The sequence below is a fragment of the Nothobranchius furzeri genome, chromosome 1, assembly GCF_043380555.1.
Source record: "Nothobranchius furzeri strain GRZ-AD chromosome 1, NfurGRZ-RIMD1, whole genome shotgun sequence".
NCBI classification, from domain to species: Eukaryota; Metazoa; Chordata; class Actinopteri; order Cyprinodontiformes; family Nothobranchiidae; genus Nothobranchius; species Nothobranchius furzeri.
Genome location: NC_091741.1, coordinates 107,397,017 through 107,414,186, shown reverse-complemented (window position 1 = coordinate 107,414,186; position 17,170 = coordinate 107,397,017). Strand labels below are relative to the sequence as shown.

The 17,170-nt window shown below is 42.4% G+C and overlaps 2 protein-coding genes across 4 annotated transcripts in view; one reads left to right on the top strand and one right to left on the bottom strand.

Annotated features, from left to right (window-relative positions):
* dnd1 (DND microRNA-mediated repression inhibitor 1) overlaps positions 1-16,894 on the bottom strand; it is a 66,730-nt gene extending 49,836 nt beyond the window's left edge. The window contains exon 1 of the mRNA XM_054738900.2: positions 16,789-16,894. Within this exon, the coding sequence (XP_054594875.1) occupies positions 16,789-16,800 (12 nt within the window). The 5' untranslated portion in view covers positions 16,801-16,894. The remainder of the gene's footprint in view (positions 1-16,788) is intronic.
* Positions 1,518-2,955, top strand: LOC129162786 (spectrin alpha chain, non-erythrocytic 1-like). Of its 3 annotated transcripts, XM_070552933.1 has the most exons (6): positions 1,518-1,560; positions 1,981-2,073; positions 2,184-2,288; positions 2,361-2,393; positions 2,478-2,513; positions 2,720-2,955. In XM_070552933.1, the coding sequence occupies exons 2-6, from the start codon at positions 2,008-2,010 to the stop codon at positions 2,795-2,797; spliced, it is 318 nt and encodes a 105-aa protein (XP_070409034.1). In that variant the 5' UTR covers positions 1,518-1,560; positions 1,981-2,007; the 3' UTR covers positions 2,798-2,955. The 3 variants fall into 3 exon arrangements, with proteins under 3 accessions (XP_070409034.1, XP_070409035.1, XP_070409033.1); XM_070552934.1 differs by lacking the exon at positions 2,361-2,393; XM_070552932.1 differs by having other exon boundaries at positions 2,361-2,513.
* Positions 16,895-17,170: the final 276 nt, after the last annotated feature.

The window sequence follows — 17,170 nt, the reverse complement described above, 5'->3', positions numbered from 1 at the left end:
AGCATGTACTGTTTAACCATGAAATTTAAATGTAAAATACGGTAAAATAATTAATAGGGCATATTTTAATGGGTAAAAGGGTAAAACCCAGTGCATTTAAGATAAAAATGGGTTGAAATACGACGGAGCGCGCCGCTTGGAGGGACACCTGTGCTCCATTCTTTCATCCGGTAATCCCCAGCGGTCAGGCCGGGCAGCCTGACCGATGCGGCGCCTCGCTGCTGCGGGCTGACCGCTCGTGGAGCTCTCGAACTCGGGAGACAGATCTGACCGGAGAAATACTGCAGCTCGTTGAGAAGTCTATAGGGCATACAGCGTTTCCCTTAAATCCCACCGCCACGCCGACAAGATCCCAAGTTTCTTTGTTTTTGTTGGCGCTGTTTACTGAAGAAGCAGCGGGAACACCAGCAAGTTTCATCAGACTCGTAAATTTAGTTTTTGCAGGGGACCCCCTGTATTTTACCGCTCCCTCCTGCAGTCTTCCCCTATTAAAATTTAAAATGTGTAACTATGTTTTGGGATGAATGACTAATATTCATGTTAACTAAAACGTTAGGTATTTAGGGGGAAAAAACAAAATAATAAACATTATACAGATGTCAAATAAATCAAACTGTAATTAAAATATATATTTTCAAAGTCTCGATTCTGGATAAAATCCAACAACATATGCTTTATAAATAAACACTACACATGGCTTTTACACACACACACACACACACACACACACACACACACACACACACACACACACACACACACATTACATTGTGATTTCTTAGTAAATATTCTATTTGGCGAGAGATAACTTTATTGTATTTATCCTAGTGAATCTATAATTAAGCGGGTAAACTAGTAGTAGCACATCCAACATCAAAGAAAGTAAAATGTTATTATCAGGAGAGGGAGAATGTTTAAGTGGTTAGCAGCAGTGTGCTAGCCGATGGCCCCCTCCATGAGGCCACCACAGCTCAGCAGAACACCATTGTAGCTTCTTCTGGGGAGAAAAACACTTAGAGAAAAAATAAAGTTAACAGCTGAAATAGCAGGAAATAATACAGTTAAAGAGCAGATTGTAGAAGAAAGAAACCGCTGGGTTAAACTGGTCTGTCTACTGCATAATGCTGAACTCTTAACATGTGTCCTCAGGGAAGGACCTGATTGGTGTCCAGAACCTGCTGAAGAAGCACCAGGCTCTGCAGGCTGAGATCACAGGTCATGAACCTTGCATCAAGACTGTCACCCAGAAAGGAGAGACCATGGTGGAGGAAGGTAGAGCAGGTCTGGTCCTGACATGTTTCTGAGGTGTCTGCAGGTTCTGGCTCACTTTTTTTGGGTCCAGGTCACTTCGCTGGTGAGGAAGTGAAGACTAAACTGTGGGAGCTTCATGGACGTTGGGACATGCTGAAGGTCAAGGCGTCCCAGAGGAGGCAGGACCTGGAGGACTCTCTGCAGGCCCAGCAGTACTTTGCGGATGCTAATGAGGCCGAGTCCTGGATGAGGGAGAAGGAGCCCATCGTTGGAAGTCCAGACTAAGGGAAAGACGAGGACTTGGCCGAGGTATGGAAGTCCCTTCCTGAGAAACTCCAATCGCTTTTCTTTGCTCTCTTTCCAGTCCTTCATAATTAGTGTTTCTGTATTTGTCATTTCCTTCGGTTGTCTACCAGACGTTGCTCGTTTGAGCGTCTCATGGGTTAGGGGTAGAAGTGCTGGCCTCGCACAGGAAGTGATGACAAACGTGTTCCCGTTGCTCTTATTTCAAACGGTTTACAAGCTGTGATGTGTGTTCCTGCTGCAGAGCAGCCATGACACGTGGCAGCCGGCAGAAGGTTCACGCTTTTCCACTAAACACCCGCAGAGCTGCGTCTGCGGGGAACTGAGCAGGGTTTGTTTTACGGTGGCGGATCCGATTGGACCATCGCTGCGAGAAAGCGCCACTTGTGTCAGACGAGCTGAAGGTTCTGATGTTCTGCTCCACAGGCTCTCCTGAAGAAGCACGAGGCCCTGATGTCGGACCTGTCGGCTTACGGCAGCAGCATCCAGGCCCTGAAGGAGCAGGCCCAGTCCTGCAGGGTGAGTTCAGAACCCTCGGCCCGTCAGAACATTCTTATCCACCACGTTCTAACACCAGACCTGTTAACCCGACAGCAACAAGGTAATCAGCAGGTGCTTTTGTCCTGCAGGACCTGAAGGCCAACGAGTCACGCCTGAGGGACATCAACAAGGTGGCATCTGAACTGGAGTCAGAAGGTCTGATGGCTGAGGAGGCTCCTATGGTTCAGGCTCAGGTGAGCGTCACCTGTCTGCAGCAGCTGGTCCCTCTCACTTCCTGGTTTAACTCTGCTCGTCTCTGTTTGTAGCAACAAGAACATCTGGGTTCTGCTCCTGGAAAGGTGCATGTTGTCCTCCGCCTCCACCAGAACCAGACGTGGTGTTTTTGTTACCACTCATTTGTTTGTTTGTTTGTTTGTTTACAGGATGAAGCCGACTCTAACACGGCGTCACCCTGGAAGGTGAGTTCATTCAGCTGATCAGAGGTCACCTCTGATGGCCGCAGTCACGGCCGACCGTGCTGACATCACACAGGAATTCAGGTGACCCGGCAGGCACCAGGTGCTGGTGAAAGTGGGGACATGTCAGCTGGTTGCCATGGCTACAGTTATCTTTATGCATCTGTATGACTGCTGACTGGTGTGTTTCCTGTGACCTTTGACCTCAGACCGTACGGTTGGGCATTCAGGTGACGGCTAACTTTAATTCCATCAAGGTAAGAGGAAGCTCTTCCCTTCCTGTCTGAGCGATCCGTCTCCAGGTTTCCTCGTCCGGCGTCCAGCCCGCTGGCGTCCACCTTCATCTCATCTCACTTCATTTATAGTGCAATACTTTCACATTATCATTTTCCCACACTTCTGTATACCTGTATTTTGTTGTTTTTCAATAAAGAATGACAAATTATTTAAGTTTGGTTTTTGTTGCACACAAATATATATCTGTAAAAAATATCTACAAAGCTAATGTTTACATAACAAGTATGATTGGGTTTTGCAATACGGCACTCAAGTTTATTTTAGTAAGATTTTCAAACCAAGTAAAGTTAGTAAAGAACTAGGGCTGGAACTTCATTAAAATTTTTAATCTAATTAATTACAGGCTTTGTAATTAATTAATCTCAATTAATCGCATTTTAATCGTTCAGGCAAATGTGCTTTCAAAGTAAAACTTTTAATTAAAATTTTGAGACAGAGAATCAAACATCAGACATGGTTATTACTGTAAACTAAAGCGTTTAATAAAAAAATGCATTTTAATTATTCAAATGTCACTGTGTGATATGAAACAAAACCCAAATAAACTAAAATTTATAATTACAAATAGAAGGTTCCTGAGCCTTTAAATAGTCTCTCTGTCTAGTTGAATGACTGAAATAAATTTGACTTTGCACCAGATTCTAATTTTTCCAGTTTCACTTGTTTGTATAATTGGGAGTTTTTATTAGCATTTCTACTCATAATGTAGTAAAAACACATAAATAATAATCCTTCAAAATGACAGTAGAACAGGCACAAATATGATCTAGGACTTAAATGTACTAACTTTTAACACCAGAGCAGGCGTGGCATATTCTGAGAATGATCAGGAACACTAAATGGTTCCAGTTGAATGACTGGAGGTTGATGGGAAGATAAAAGATCATGGCGAGGAAATAATGATCTGACGAACAGGTGAGCGGACCTTCCTTACATGGGAAGTCCTGCTGTCACGTTAATAAGGGGATGCTGCAGACCCGCAGATTCACGCCTGCTGCAGCGAATCTGGTGTGATCTTCAGCCGGATCACAACTTCCTCGTTCCTCGCTGCCCCAGATACACAGCTTTAACACACCTCGCTGCTTAATGATAGTAATAATGCATGTGATGTTTAGACAGAGACTCGTCTCAGAAACATAGAATTCCCTGACAGAATTGTTTAGAAAATCATCAGAAAAGTTTCAGAGTGTTTCTGTTTTAACTTAAACTTCTGTTTTCAACTGTAAGACACGAGAACACGGAGCGTTCTCCCAGCGGCAGCCAGGTGCCTCTCGTTTGTCTGACTACTTTCATAAACTACTGTTAGGGCAAAGAATTATTCTGTCTGGTGCTTTCAGCGCTGCACAGATGTTACGTAAATGTTAAAAATATAGCTTACCGCAACTTTTGTAAAGTTTACGGTGCTACCGGGCGGGCAGCCGTAGCAGAGACGATCTCTGAAAAATGTCCGCGACACGGACTCCGTTGTTGTCTGGAAGTTTTTTTTCCCCCCAAGTTAAGAAAAGAGGCGGACGTGTTTCCTAAATCCTGCATCAGTCCAAGCAAGGCAACTTCTTTCTGTTTTTATTACGTTTAGTAGCCATTAGCGCTGTGCATTGTTGTGTGCGTCAGTGATATTCAGTCTACGAGGAAGTCGTGCAATGACAAAGGTTCCGCCGTGCTTGAAATGCAAGCTGCGATTAAATGCGTTAAAAATTTTTAACGCGTTATTTTTTTCTAATTAATTAATCGTAATTAACGCGTTAAAGTCCCGGCCCTATAAAGAACACATTTCTATTGTCTGCTAAGAAACTGTTGGGATTTAAAAGGGGCCTGTTGTACAAATAACTTGTAAATGATTATTCGTCACTTTTGTCTTAACCAAAGAAATTCCAGTAATTGAGCAAAAACATTTATTTTTAACACTACATTTTATAAAACAGGGCGCAAAGTGTCGGCACATTTATGTATGTCGATGGTCCGCCCCAACCAAACCAGGAGACACAGACGTCAGGGAGGCCAAGGTTGTGTCCGACGGTCTCTGCAGCTCTCTGGGCACCACGCCTCACGTAGCTGTCACCAATGATCCAAATGGCTATGGAGAAAAAATAACAGGTTTGTCATAATTGTTTAAAGTACAAAACCATACATGAAGTGGTCAAGACAGGTATTTGGAACTTACACTTGCTGCGTTGTGTAGCTGACGTTGACACACAGGCTGCCACGGTGACCTTTTAACAGATCTAAGAAAAAAATGTAATAAAAGAATGAAACTTAAAAACTCCCAGACCTCATGTCATATTTACTAATCAGCTATGGCTGATTTATTGTTTGGATCACAGTGAGTTACACTAATTCTAATATATTTTTATTTCTATTATACATACATACTTTTTAACTGTTATTTTCGCATGACTGTTATCAGGCTCTCTCGTTCTGGTTCTGATGATAATTCTGTGTCTTCCAGTAAGTTATCTTGTGCTTACTTCATCTGTATAATGTCTCTTTACTTTTGGTAAATTGTACTGAGTCCAGAATAAAGGCTACTTGGCTGTACAAGATACAAACAAGTATTACGTTTTGGAAATATATGAAACACCGCCAGCATCTGTTAGAGCCTGTGGCGGGGTGCTGAGGGCCGGCTCCAGCCCAGGAATGAGCTCTCCACGCCGGCCGGGAGGGTTTGAAACACCGCCATCCTCTCCTCTGCTGGCTGTTCATTCTGTTATGGTTACCGGTGCTTGTGTTGCAATGTGAAACGCTTGGTCTCAGATTTTGTAAGAAAGATAATAAAATGTCCCCCCAAAATACGACTTAAATATATTTTCTCTTCTTCATGATACATTTAATGGCTGGTGCGACTCAGGAGTGATAGCGCCGAAAAAAACTGTACTGAAAACTTGCTCAAAGCAAAATGTTTTCATTATGGAAATAAATTATAAACTTACCGATTTAAAACTTTTTTAATACAGGTACTTCTCACGAACAGGCGCAGAAAACCTCCACCTAAACTCAGTGTGAGGGTCAGGTCGTTGGGTGTTCCAGTTAGCTCCGGTTGAATTGAAGCTAGGTGGCTACATCCGTTAGCTCGGCTCCCACCTCCGCTTTAGCTTTGGGTTAGCCAGGGTTAGCTTCAGGTTAACTCGTAGCTAGTTCGTCACTCGATCCCAGCCTTACAGCCCCACCCTCAGCGCCTCCTCTCTTCCCTTTTATGGAATTGTCTGGGCTGGACGGAACCTGTGACACGGTCAAAATGGCGGTGGTGGCCACCTCCCATTATGGACAAAAAACGTGTTATTGGAGCCTATGGAATCCATTTGTCCAGTATGTACAGTCTATGAGATACACACAGCTGCAATTTGCAACACACAACCTGCCAGAAGTGTTTCAAAAGTCAGACTCGCGAGAGGAGAGTTGTGCGCTTGTAAAACAACAACTGAGCATGCGCAGAAACGTATTTGAGAAGTTGTATTTACTGGGTCGCAGAAGAAAATTTTACATATTAGTTTCTTTTGTTTCACATACAATTTACTTTTTCTTATAAGTACCATTTATCTTCACAATTTCACACATGTTGATGTGCAGCTTCTCACGTTTTAATGCACAGACACTCACCTCAAAACTTCAAGCTCACATTTTACGGTACACACACTCACATCCAATCTTCAAGCCCACACTGTGTTGTACGGACTCAGACAACACATTTACAAACTTGTGCATTTTGACACAAATTAATCATGAAAATAGTTTCAAAAATCAGATGTGTGAGAGGAAAGCTGTGCAATTGTAATAAAAGAGTTGAGCGTGTGCAGAAACAGATCTGTACACTTGTGTTTACAGACTTGTAGTTGAAAATGTCCCACACAACTGTATTTTATTTCACACGCATGTGCGTGTTTCTTACAGGTACACATTTAGCTTTACAGGTTTACGGGTGTTGGTGTACAGCTCCTCACACTGTACTGCACGCACACACACACACTGTTTTCAAGCACCCATCATGTAGTACAAATACACACAACAGATCTACAAGTTTGTGCTTTTTGAAACAGAATGACCTTCATAGATGGAGACTAAAAATTAAGCATCCGCTAGGATAATAAGAGAAAAACCTTCGTACCTGTGAGTAATCGTACGTTCAACCTCCGGTCGACTCCGCTATGACTGCAGCCAAATATTAGCGCTCCAAACAACTGCTCCGTATTCCGTCCCCAAATCAGTAGTCCTGCGATTAAAGCTCCAGCCAACCGCTGGCGTATTAAAACTCCAAGCGACTCCTCGTCCGAACCGTCTCAGAACTGTACCGGCGTCACTCTCCTCACGTTCTACCTGCGTCCAGAGCTTTATAGTAAAGGATCAAGAAGGCGGAAACTTCCCGTATTACCGAAGAATAAAGATTTCCCTGAAACTGCCCATCAATTTCCCAGAACTCCCTAATCAGCATCACTGACTCCAGACAAATGTCTCAACTAAAAGTCCCTTGAACAGCCTCAGTTGGGAGACCTGGCAATTTAAGTGAAGTTTAAACAACTCCAGGTGGGCATCTTTTAGGTCTCAAAACGAATCCTAGTCTCCATTCAGGGTTTAGAAACATCTTAGATGTCGTGTGGTTTAGATTTATTAAAAAGTTGGATGAGCAGCGATTGCCTTTGTCTCAAAACCAAGGCCCTGATTAGTAACACTAGAACCTCACAGTTGTAGATTCATGCAGTTCAACACAAGTGCAGATCATTTTACTGTAACTAACAACAAAGGGATCCTAGTTTGTATTTAGAGTTTAAAAGCATCTTAGCTGTCGTCTGGTTTATATTTATTAATAAGAAAATTTGTTAAAGACTAAAATAAAAGCAGTTACACCTTAGTGTAGCTCATTTACTGTTGCTAACACCAAAGGGATCTTAGTTTCTATTTAAGGTTTTAAAACCATCTAAATTGCCATCTGGTTTACATTTATTAATAAGAGAATTTGTTAAAGACTAAAATAAATGTAATTATGCACTAGTGCAGCTTATTTACTATTGCTAACATCAAAGGGAACCTAGTTTCTATTTAAGGTTTAAAAACATCTTAGCTGTCGTCTGGGTTATATTTATTAAGAGGAAAAATTGTTTAAAACTAAAATAAATGCAAGTAGATACTAGTGCAGCTCATTTATTGTTGCTAATACCAAAAGGGATCCTAGTTTTTATTTTTTAGGGTTTAAAAACATCTTAGCTGCCATCAGATATATTTCTATTAATAAGAAAAAATTGTTAAAGACTAAAAGGCAGGTAACACCAGTGCAGCTCATGTATTTTTGCTACCATCAAAGGGAACCTAGTTTCTATTTAAGGTCTAAAAACATCATAACAGTCGTCTGGTTTATCTTTATTTAAGAAAAATTGTTAAAGATTAAAATAAATGTAGTTAGATACTAATGTAGCTCATTTACTGTCGGTTATCAGGTTGCCAGGGGTTTATTGAACAAGGAGGGAGAAGGCAAGTCCTTCCCAGAATACAGAGGCACAGAAGGTTCTTTGGAAATGTAAAATCAACTTGCTGGAACTCCACAAACAACATCCCTGACTGCAGACCGGCGTCTCTGTATAATCTTTCATGAACAACCTTAGTTGGGAGACCTGGAGATTCATGAGGTATTAACAACACCTAAGTGGGCATCTTTTAGGCCTCAAAAGGTTCAATTATAGAAATATGAACTTACCCAACATAAAACCCTACTGCCATTCAGTTAATTTCAATGTAAATTGACATAAAAAGGTCATAATCACTGTTTAGGGTTGAACCAGTCCACAGTTGCAGACTTCTGCACACTACAAATCCCAGTTGCAGATTAATAAGACAAATCCCTATTGTAGTTTAATTACTTTCACTATAAGTTACCCAAAAGGGTTGCACTCCCTGTTTTAGGGTTAAACAAGTCCACAGTTGCACTCAGTTTACTAGAATCCACAGTTGCAGATTCATGCAGTGAAATACTAGTGCAACTCATTTACTTTCACTGTACACTAACACAAAAAGATCTTAGTCCCTATTTAGGGCTGAAAACATCTTAGATGTCGTCTGGTGTAGTTTTATTAAGAAATATTGTTAAAAACTAAAAAATAAACTTCTTGTGGGTTGTTTACAAGCCCACTCTGACCTTTAAGAGTAAATGAATCCAACAGTATAAAGCACGCTCTGTGCTATACTTTTTGTGAACCTAGAATTAGAACCACAATTAAAAATATGGATGAGCAATTGCCTTTGTCTCAGAACCAAGGCCCTAATTATTAACATTAAAACTCGTAATTGCAGATCTAAAGAAACGAAAGAACTAGAAAACTAGAGGGGGGGGGGGGGGGGGGACCAGGAGGGAGGATCGTAAACAATGTGTCCATGCTGTGCCTCGGGGGGGGGGGGGTGTTCTAGGTTCATTCTTAACGGAGAGGGGGAACTAGGGCTGGGCGATATGACGATTTTAGACCGTTTTACGATCTACACATCTGACGGTCTGTCATTTTTGAGAGACCTTTTTATCACAATTCACAGCTCTGCTGTTGAATTTCTGCCTCTGAATGAAAATGGAACTTACCTCAGGCGAATGACACGCCTTTGTTTGACCCTTAACCAATCAGAGTGAGTCATAGTAATATATTAGTGCCCCGCTTGTTTTCACTTGTGTGTGAACAAACATGGCTTCGCCGCGGCTGAGAGCGACAACGAGGTTTTTGTTCCGAAGAGGAACGCAGGGTTTCCTTAGCGCGCGGCGCTAACAACTTAGTGACGTAACATGTCTCGGAGAAAGCGTAAAAACACGTTGGACGCTTCTTCTGAAGCAGGAAAATAACACTTCTTCTTAAGCAGAGCACGACGTCGCCTCGGCTCGTCCACCCTCTGCCGAGCCGGTGTCGGTACCGGACTGAGCTCGGTCACTGGGTCGTTGGAGCTGCCCCATGACTGCCTGAAGGAAAACCAGCGGGTTTCATCAGACTCGTAGTTTCTTGTTTTTGCTAGGGACCCCTGTATTTTACCGCTCCCTCCTGCAGTCTTCCCCTATTAACCCTTTGATGCATAATGGTCACTACAGTGGACAGGTACTCAAAATTGTTATTTATTTGTTTTTGCTATTAAGCACAGCTGTTGAAGACTTTATTGCATTTGAGCCCCTCCATTTGGACTTCAGTAAGCCAAGCCAACATATTTCATGCTCAGAATGCACGCTGCCCACTGAAGTGGACATGTAATAAATTATTTGTAAATTATAAAATTTTACAAAAAAAAACATTTGTTGAAATTTGTTTTATTCACACCTAAAGACGAATGAAAAAAAATGTTAAAAAAATCATGGTTGAAGATTTCATAATTCATGCATCTAAGGGTTAACATTTAAAATGATTCTGTAAATCCGTGTATCAATAGAAACAATCTCTGCCTCTGCCAGCTGCAGTAAATGTAGTTTCCAAATAATAAGAGGTGCATTCATCTGTGTATCTCCTTTGATCCACATTAGTGATATTTTCAGCACCAGAACACCAGTGAAGCAAAGAAAGATTCCTGAGTTTGTTAGTAATTTTATTTATTAGGTGCATCTAACCTGTTCTATTTTTCTCTGAAATGAGATCAAATCAGTGCTTCCATGGGTTGTCTCCAATCTGCACTGGAAAATTTTACTTTATTTAGAGACTTGTTGCAGAAAATATTCAGAATGCGCAGTTATTTGCTACCACAAGCTGGTCCAGCCGCACATCAGAGCCGTATTTGAGCTTAACTATCCACTACATGAGCAACTGGGAGCTACATAGTATTTTGAACAAGTTAATGTTTGCACAATAAGTTTGCAATTGACATGTTTGCACTTTAAATATGTTTACGATTTTAATTTATGTTAAGTTACTTGAAAAACGAGAAAAACTGATTTTTGTAATTGTTTCTCTCAGGGCTTTTATCATCTCTGGTGTGAGTTTAAAATATAAGTGTGTTAGCACTGTGCTGATTATCCCTAATATGAATAAATGTTTATTTATTCAATGTTTCTCTTCTTTAATACGCAATTGAAGTTATGCTATTCATGGATAAAAAATCGTGATAAAATCGAAATCGTGAAAAAATATTGGAAAAATCGTGATATTCTATTTTTGCCATATCACCCAGCCCTAGGGGGAACCTCAAAGTCCATCTTGTCTTGGGCCCCAAATGCTTTGAAACGGCCCTGTCCGCTTCTACATGTGTCGCTCGCTAATGAAACGGCCCAGTGGTGTTCTGGGGGATAACCTGGGGCGGAGCTTGATATGTGCAACATATGCGGCTATTTTTGTTTTCTTTTTTTAGCATCAACCAATACATAAACAAAACATGTTATTTTATTTGTTTCTAAATGTATATATTTGAAAAGTTTCAGTGCAGTGTGTATGTGGGGCTTAAATCTTGCAATACAAGAACTTTGTTATATATAATACACTCCACGCAATTTGAAACAAAGTTTTATGTGTAATTTTTTTTCTTGTGCGTGTGTGTGTGTGTGTGTGTGGGGGGGGGGGGGGGGGGTCACAGGGGGTTCTCGCACAAGGTGCCATTTAGGCTAGCTCCGCCTCTGGGGACAACCCGTTCATGGACACAGAACTTCTGACTACACCAGCTCCCTTTCGGAGGAGTGACATGGGATGATTTGCTGTCCCACACCGCAGACCCCCGAGCCACTCAAAAACGGAGTAATGGGCTTAACACACGGGAGGCGACAAACGACTGCGATCAGCGAAATTTGTCGCTGTCGCTTTTATTACCTGACACACGGGAGGCGACCATCGACATATATACTGGACAATTAATTTCCATAGGCTCCAATATCACTTTTTTGAGGCCAAATGGGAGGTGGACACCACCGCCATTTTGACCGCGTCACAGGTTCCATCAAGCCCAGACACTTCCAACAAAGGGAAGAGAGGAGGAGCTGAGGGTGGGGCTGTAAGGCTGGGATCGACTGACGACACCCGGTCAAACTAGCTACAAGCTAACCTGAAGCTAACCCAAAGCTAATGCGGAGGTGGGAGCTAAGCTAACGGAGGTAGCAACCTAGCTACAACCGGAGTTAACTGTGCACAACACCAGAGCTTCTGAGTCAGAGATACGCCGGGCTGACCGCTGGGTAAAACCGGGTGGAACACAGAGGTCTCCGAGACCAGCCGCACAGCACACAGAAGCCGCGATCAGACAGATACGCCGAGCTGCTGGGAGAACCAGCCGTCAGCCCGCGCAGCTAACAGGAGCCGCGATCAGCCAGAGATGGACCGGGCTGCGGGGAGAAGGAGCCGGCATTCCGGGTGGAAAACATCAGTCTCCTGAGAGCTCCATATGCCGATAGTCAGAACCCAGCTCCACCAACATGTTATATTTCAACCCATTTTCTAAAGTGCAGCATTATGTTAAATGCACTGGGTTTTACCCTATTACATTTAAATTTCATGGTTAAACAGTACATGTTAAAATCTAAGCTCAGCTCGGCAGTGACCTAAAATACATAAATATAATTGGGGCAATGGTGGCACAGGAGTTAAGTGCTCGCCCCGTAATCGGAAGGTTGCTGGTTCGAGTCCCGCTCAGTCTGTCGCTGTCGTTGTGTCCTTGGGCAAGACACTTAACCCACGTTGCCTGCTGGTGGTGGTCGGAGGGACTGGTGGCGCCAGTGCTCGGCAGCCTCGCCTCTGTCAGTGCGCCCCAGGGCAGCTGTGGCTACATTGTAGCTCATCCCCACCAGTGTGTGAATGTGTGTGTGAATGGGTGAATGACTGATTGTGTTGTAAAGCGCCTTGGGTGGTTCTAGGACTCTAGAAGGCGCTATATCAAATACAGGCCATTTACCATAATTTTACTTACCGAAAAAAATGAACTGGAGACTCCTTGGACGCTCTATTAGTGCAATTAATGCCACAGCAAGTCATTTTGTCCAACAATAGCACAAATAATATCCAAAAAGGAATACACAAACACAGAGACTCAAAATCCCGGAGCAGTTTCCAAGCCAGACCGAGGCTCAGACTGAGGCCTTTCCACGGAGCTAGCTCTGCGGTCACGTGGGTCTGATGCTCATTAATTATAAAGAATTTTAGGCTTTTAATACACTTAAACAGAAGAGTGAGAAAAAAATTCACCCCCCTCAGAGTTGTCATGAGTGTAAACTAGATCATTTAAACAAAAAACATGTTTTGGTACCAGGCTGTAAACATGTTTATTTCTGCTGTGAAATTGGTATTTTTAACATGGGAGTCAATGAGGATTTGCTCGCTTCTGATACCAGCCCCCAGTGGATGAGGGTGGAACTGCAATTGTTGGTACTTCTGGGTTTGACTCAATTTTAATAGTAAGGTCTAGCTGCAGACGCAGCCCCGGCCAAACACGCCCCCGGCCAAACACGCCCCCGTGCCCTATGTACAAAACACGCGTGCACATACGAAGACGAGAACTCGCATGCGTGTTGCAACAGATAGAAATGACGGTTCAGGTAAAGACAGATTTATATTTTTACAACTTGCGAAGATTTTGTACAAGAAATTTGAACATTTAAGACATAGTTTGATAGATAGCACATTCGTAATTTTTTTTTGAAACACTTTTATATAAAATTAAGCATTATTGGCAGTGGGGGAAGACGTCATGGACGCAAATTTTTTTAATATAATTTTTAATGGGCTACATGCAAGCTAGAGCCCTGCACTGAAGCCCTAGGCCCTCGGGTCGGCCCGGCCCGACGGCCCTCGGGCTGGGCTTCGGGCCAAAGACTGTGTAATTACCTCGGACACGGGCCGGGCCGGGCGCCTTTATTTTTAATCGAATTCATTTGAAAAAAGTTGAAACACAAACGCAGCAGTAGAGCCCTGCACGGGACTGTTTTCTTCATCCCGTTCCTGCCCGCTCCCGCTGAATTTCTGTCAATTACAGCCTGCAACTGCAACGTGTGTGTTACACTCCCGCCCGCACCTGCAGCATGCATGTCTACTCCCGCCCGCAACCGCAAAACTCGGAGAAATTATTACCTCACAATAAAAGAGATGTATCGAGTTTGCGTCCTCTCTGGTCCTGGAGAAAACATGTCAGAACCCACGGCTCTTCCATCCATCTGATGCGGCTCTCTGTGCTTGTAAAATAATGAATGGATGTTTAAATAAAATGCTTTATATTTTACTGAATTAATTTTATATCTGTAAGTCAATTCTATGTAAAGATTGTCAGCTTAAACCTGAACAGGTCCAACCCAGTCTTACTGTGAGACCGGGTTGACGCGTCACGCTTGTGCGTAATCATATAGGCGCTTCCTGAGCTGAAGAGATTCTGGGATTCTCCTCCTGGATGTGTTGCCACATTGGAGACAGGAACAAGCACTATTCAGCCAAAGTTTCATAATCAGGGAACATTTTCTAAGTGACAAGTCTCTCTGAGCGACGGGGTTTGGAAAACACTCGCTTCAGTGGGAGGAACCTTCCCGCATGCGCTATGGTTCTGGGATGCGCTCCAAACCCCTCTCCACATCTTTAGCTCGCTATGCACATATGCGCTGACAGTGAGCTGCGCTGAGCAGCTCAGATGTTCAGATGGGAATCTTTTCTTGAGTGATTTAGCAACATCTGCGCTGTGTGTAACGAATAAAATGTCAGTTCGTCTGCATGCGTCGGGGTAATTCTTTCTATTCTTTCTCCGTCAAAATAAACAGTCAAATACGGAAACTATCCGGTCAACACATGCCCTGCTTTTGACTGTTTTGTTTTCTTGTGAAAATTGTTGGAAAGAGATAAAATTTAACTTGATTACCACCAGAGCCAGTGCGCCGTCTTCTCCGGGACAGTAAACGAGGGAAAAACAAATTGATCGGATCCTGCACGTCTTTTAACACATTGGTCAGGATTGACGCACTTTGTTTTCATTTAGTTGGTTGAAAAAAAAGTCGGGCTCGGGTCGGGCCAGAGAATCCTGAAAACCATTTCTGGCCGGGTCGGGCTGGGGCTCCACCCCCTCGGGCCGGGTCGGACACGGGCTCAGATTTTAGGCCCGTGCAGGGCTCTAATGCAAGCCTTTTGGCCAAAATAAACGTAACAATAGGCTATTTAATTGACCGTTTATGACTCCTCATGCATAAGCAGCAAACTCATGACGGCAATGTCGTAGCCCGGAGGTATTCTACAAACACAAGAACAGTGCTAATGCCTATATGTATTGTTTTCACATTGTTTATGACAGCCTCTAGGTGTAAATGTCATTTTTACTAATTGCTATTTGTCTCATTAGTGAGAGGCAGCTGATGTCCTATGCCATGGAACTGCTCATATACTCGGAGAAATTCAGAAAAGCTCTGGACTCATCTCATTGTGTGGACATTTTTTTCCGAAGGTTTTTTATAAGGGCAATAAAAGCTGTTGCTGGTTGTTTCATTTGTCTGAACTTTTTTTCTAAAGCCAAACTTTTTTGCTTTTGTGTTTACAGTACATTCTTTACAGATTAGTGCATGGTCAATATCAGTTTACTAGTCTTGTGAATTGTATACTTAATGCATAATATTTTAGTAATTTCTAAATCAATACATTTTGTGTCAAAGGGCCAGCAATTATACCTGTTAACAGAAAATATGGAATGCATATATACACATGTAAATATGCCTAAAATTACACATCAGCAGCTTTTCACTGTAAAGAAGCAATAAAAAAATCATAAATAGTAACATAAATATTAACTACTCACTCGTATGAACTTAGACCTACTGTTGGTGCCTGTAATAACAAATGGTTGAAAGTTAAATGTTGCTGTAGGAGGCGTGCTCCCAAAAATGGAGGCTAGTGGGCTTAAGGGGTTAATTAAAACGATTACCACAAATTACTTTTTCTGATATTTAATTTTATTGCATTTTAAATAAACACTTGCACATACATTACTCACCTGCTAACTTAAGTAAGCATTGTGCCTATTGTCTGGCAACTGATTATTTGTTGGTGGTATCTGTGTTTTATAATCTCACTGGGGATGGCCATAAAGTGTGTATGCAAGAAAAAAAATCCATACATTCATATTTAAACCTGGAGTCCTGTCTCTTTAATTACATTACTACTATTTCTGTATGGGGGAGATAGCTCAACAGGGACATGGGGGCGTGTTTGGCCGGGGGTCGTGTTTGGAGAGGGTCTGCAGCTAGGTATTATTGAAAACCCTGCCCTCCTCTCCCAATGATCGGACAGGAATTCGAGAAACGTGATTGGTAGCTAAGACTCGTGCGCTCATTGGTTCCACCCAAGTTCCTCTCACTGACGCTAGGATGCGCTAGAATCGAGACAAAAAGATTCGTAACACACTGTAGACTTGAGGTTTGTACCTGTAGAATGAAATGTGTGTTTTGAGAGTTTTGATTTCAAACTTGTACCTTGATTTTTTTTTCAATTTGGAAGTCTGCTAGTTACAAAACAAAAGTTTCATGTTTCTGAATGAATGTTTGATGTTCCAAAATGAGTAGTAAATGTACAAAATAAAAAATACGTATACAAAATACAACGTTCCTGTTACAAAAAAGAAATAGAAGTACGAATTGAGAATTACAAGTTAGAAAACTAAAGTTACAGGTTACGAATCTAAAGTTACCTGTAATGAAACATGTTTGAAGTTACAAAACTTGGTACAAGTTAGTTACGCTGAATATTGTCCCAATCCTATACAGCACCCTTTCGGAGGAGCGACCCACCCCCACCCCCCGCAGACCCCTGTAAATTATTTTGTTTCGCAAGGTGTGCTGGACAGTTAAACATAAACGCTGCATTGAACCACTCTTTCAATGTTCTGTTAGAAAATTAAAACCAAAATTACGACAAATTAGGCCAAAAAAACCCGGAAAATTTCGGGCTGAATCATTTATCTGTTTGGTGCAACAGCGAGAAGTTTCTATAATGTCTCCTTTAACGAACAACCAACTGTTGGCGTCACGTTTTCCTGGAGACTCGCTGAAAGGATACGGTGGCAGAAAAACACCCCACAATCGACACACAAGCTTTCTTACCTTCCTCTCCATGTCTGCGCTCTCAGCTGGCCATCCGCTAGCAACTCAGACGCAACAGGTAGGTAAAAAACAGGGGTGCAATGTATGGAATGCCGTTTTAACATTTAATCACAAACTGTATGGAAAGCCGTTTTAACATTTAATCACGAACGTTTTTATATCGTTGTATACTCACCTAAAGGATTATTAGGAACAGGCACGTGCGGGGGGGGGGGGGGGGGTGAGACCCTGCCTCTTTTGTCCAAAGTGCCCAAAGTGCCCTTTTTCCGGTCGTTCGTCAGATTTTACCATACAAAACTGTTATACTGTGATACAAATCGGGCACTAGGACCATGCAGAGGCAGCCGCCTCAAGCTGAAGGCTATTTTCCCTTAGACCCGCC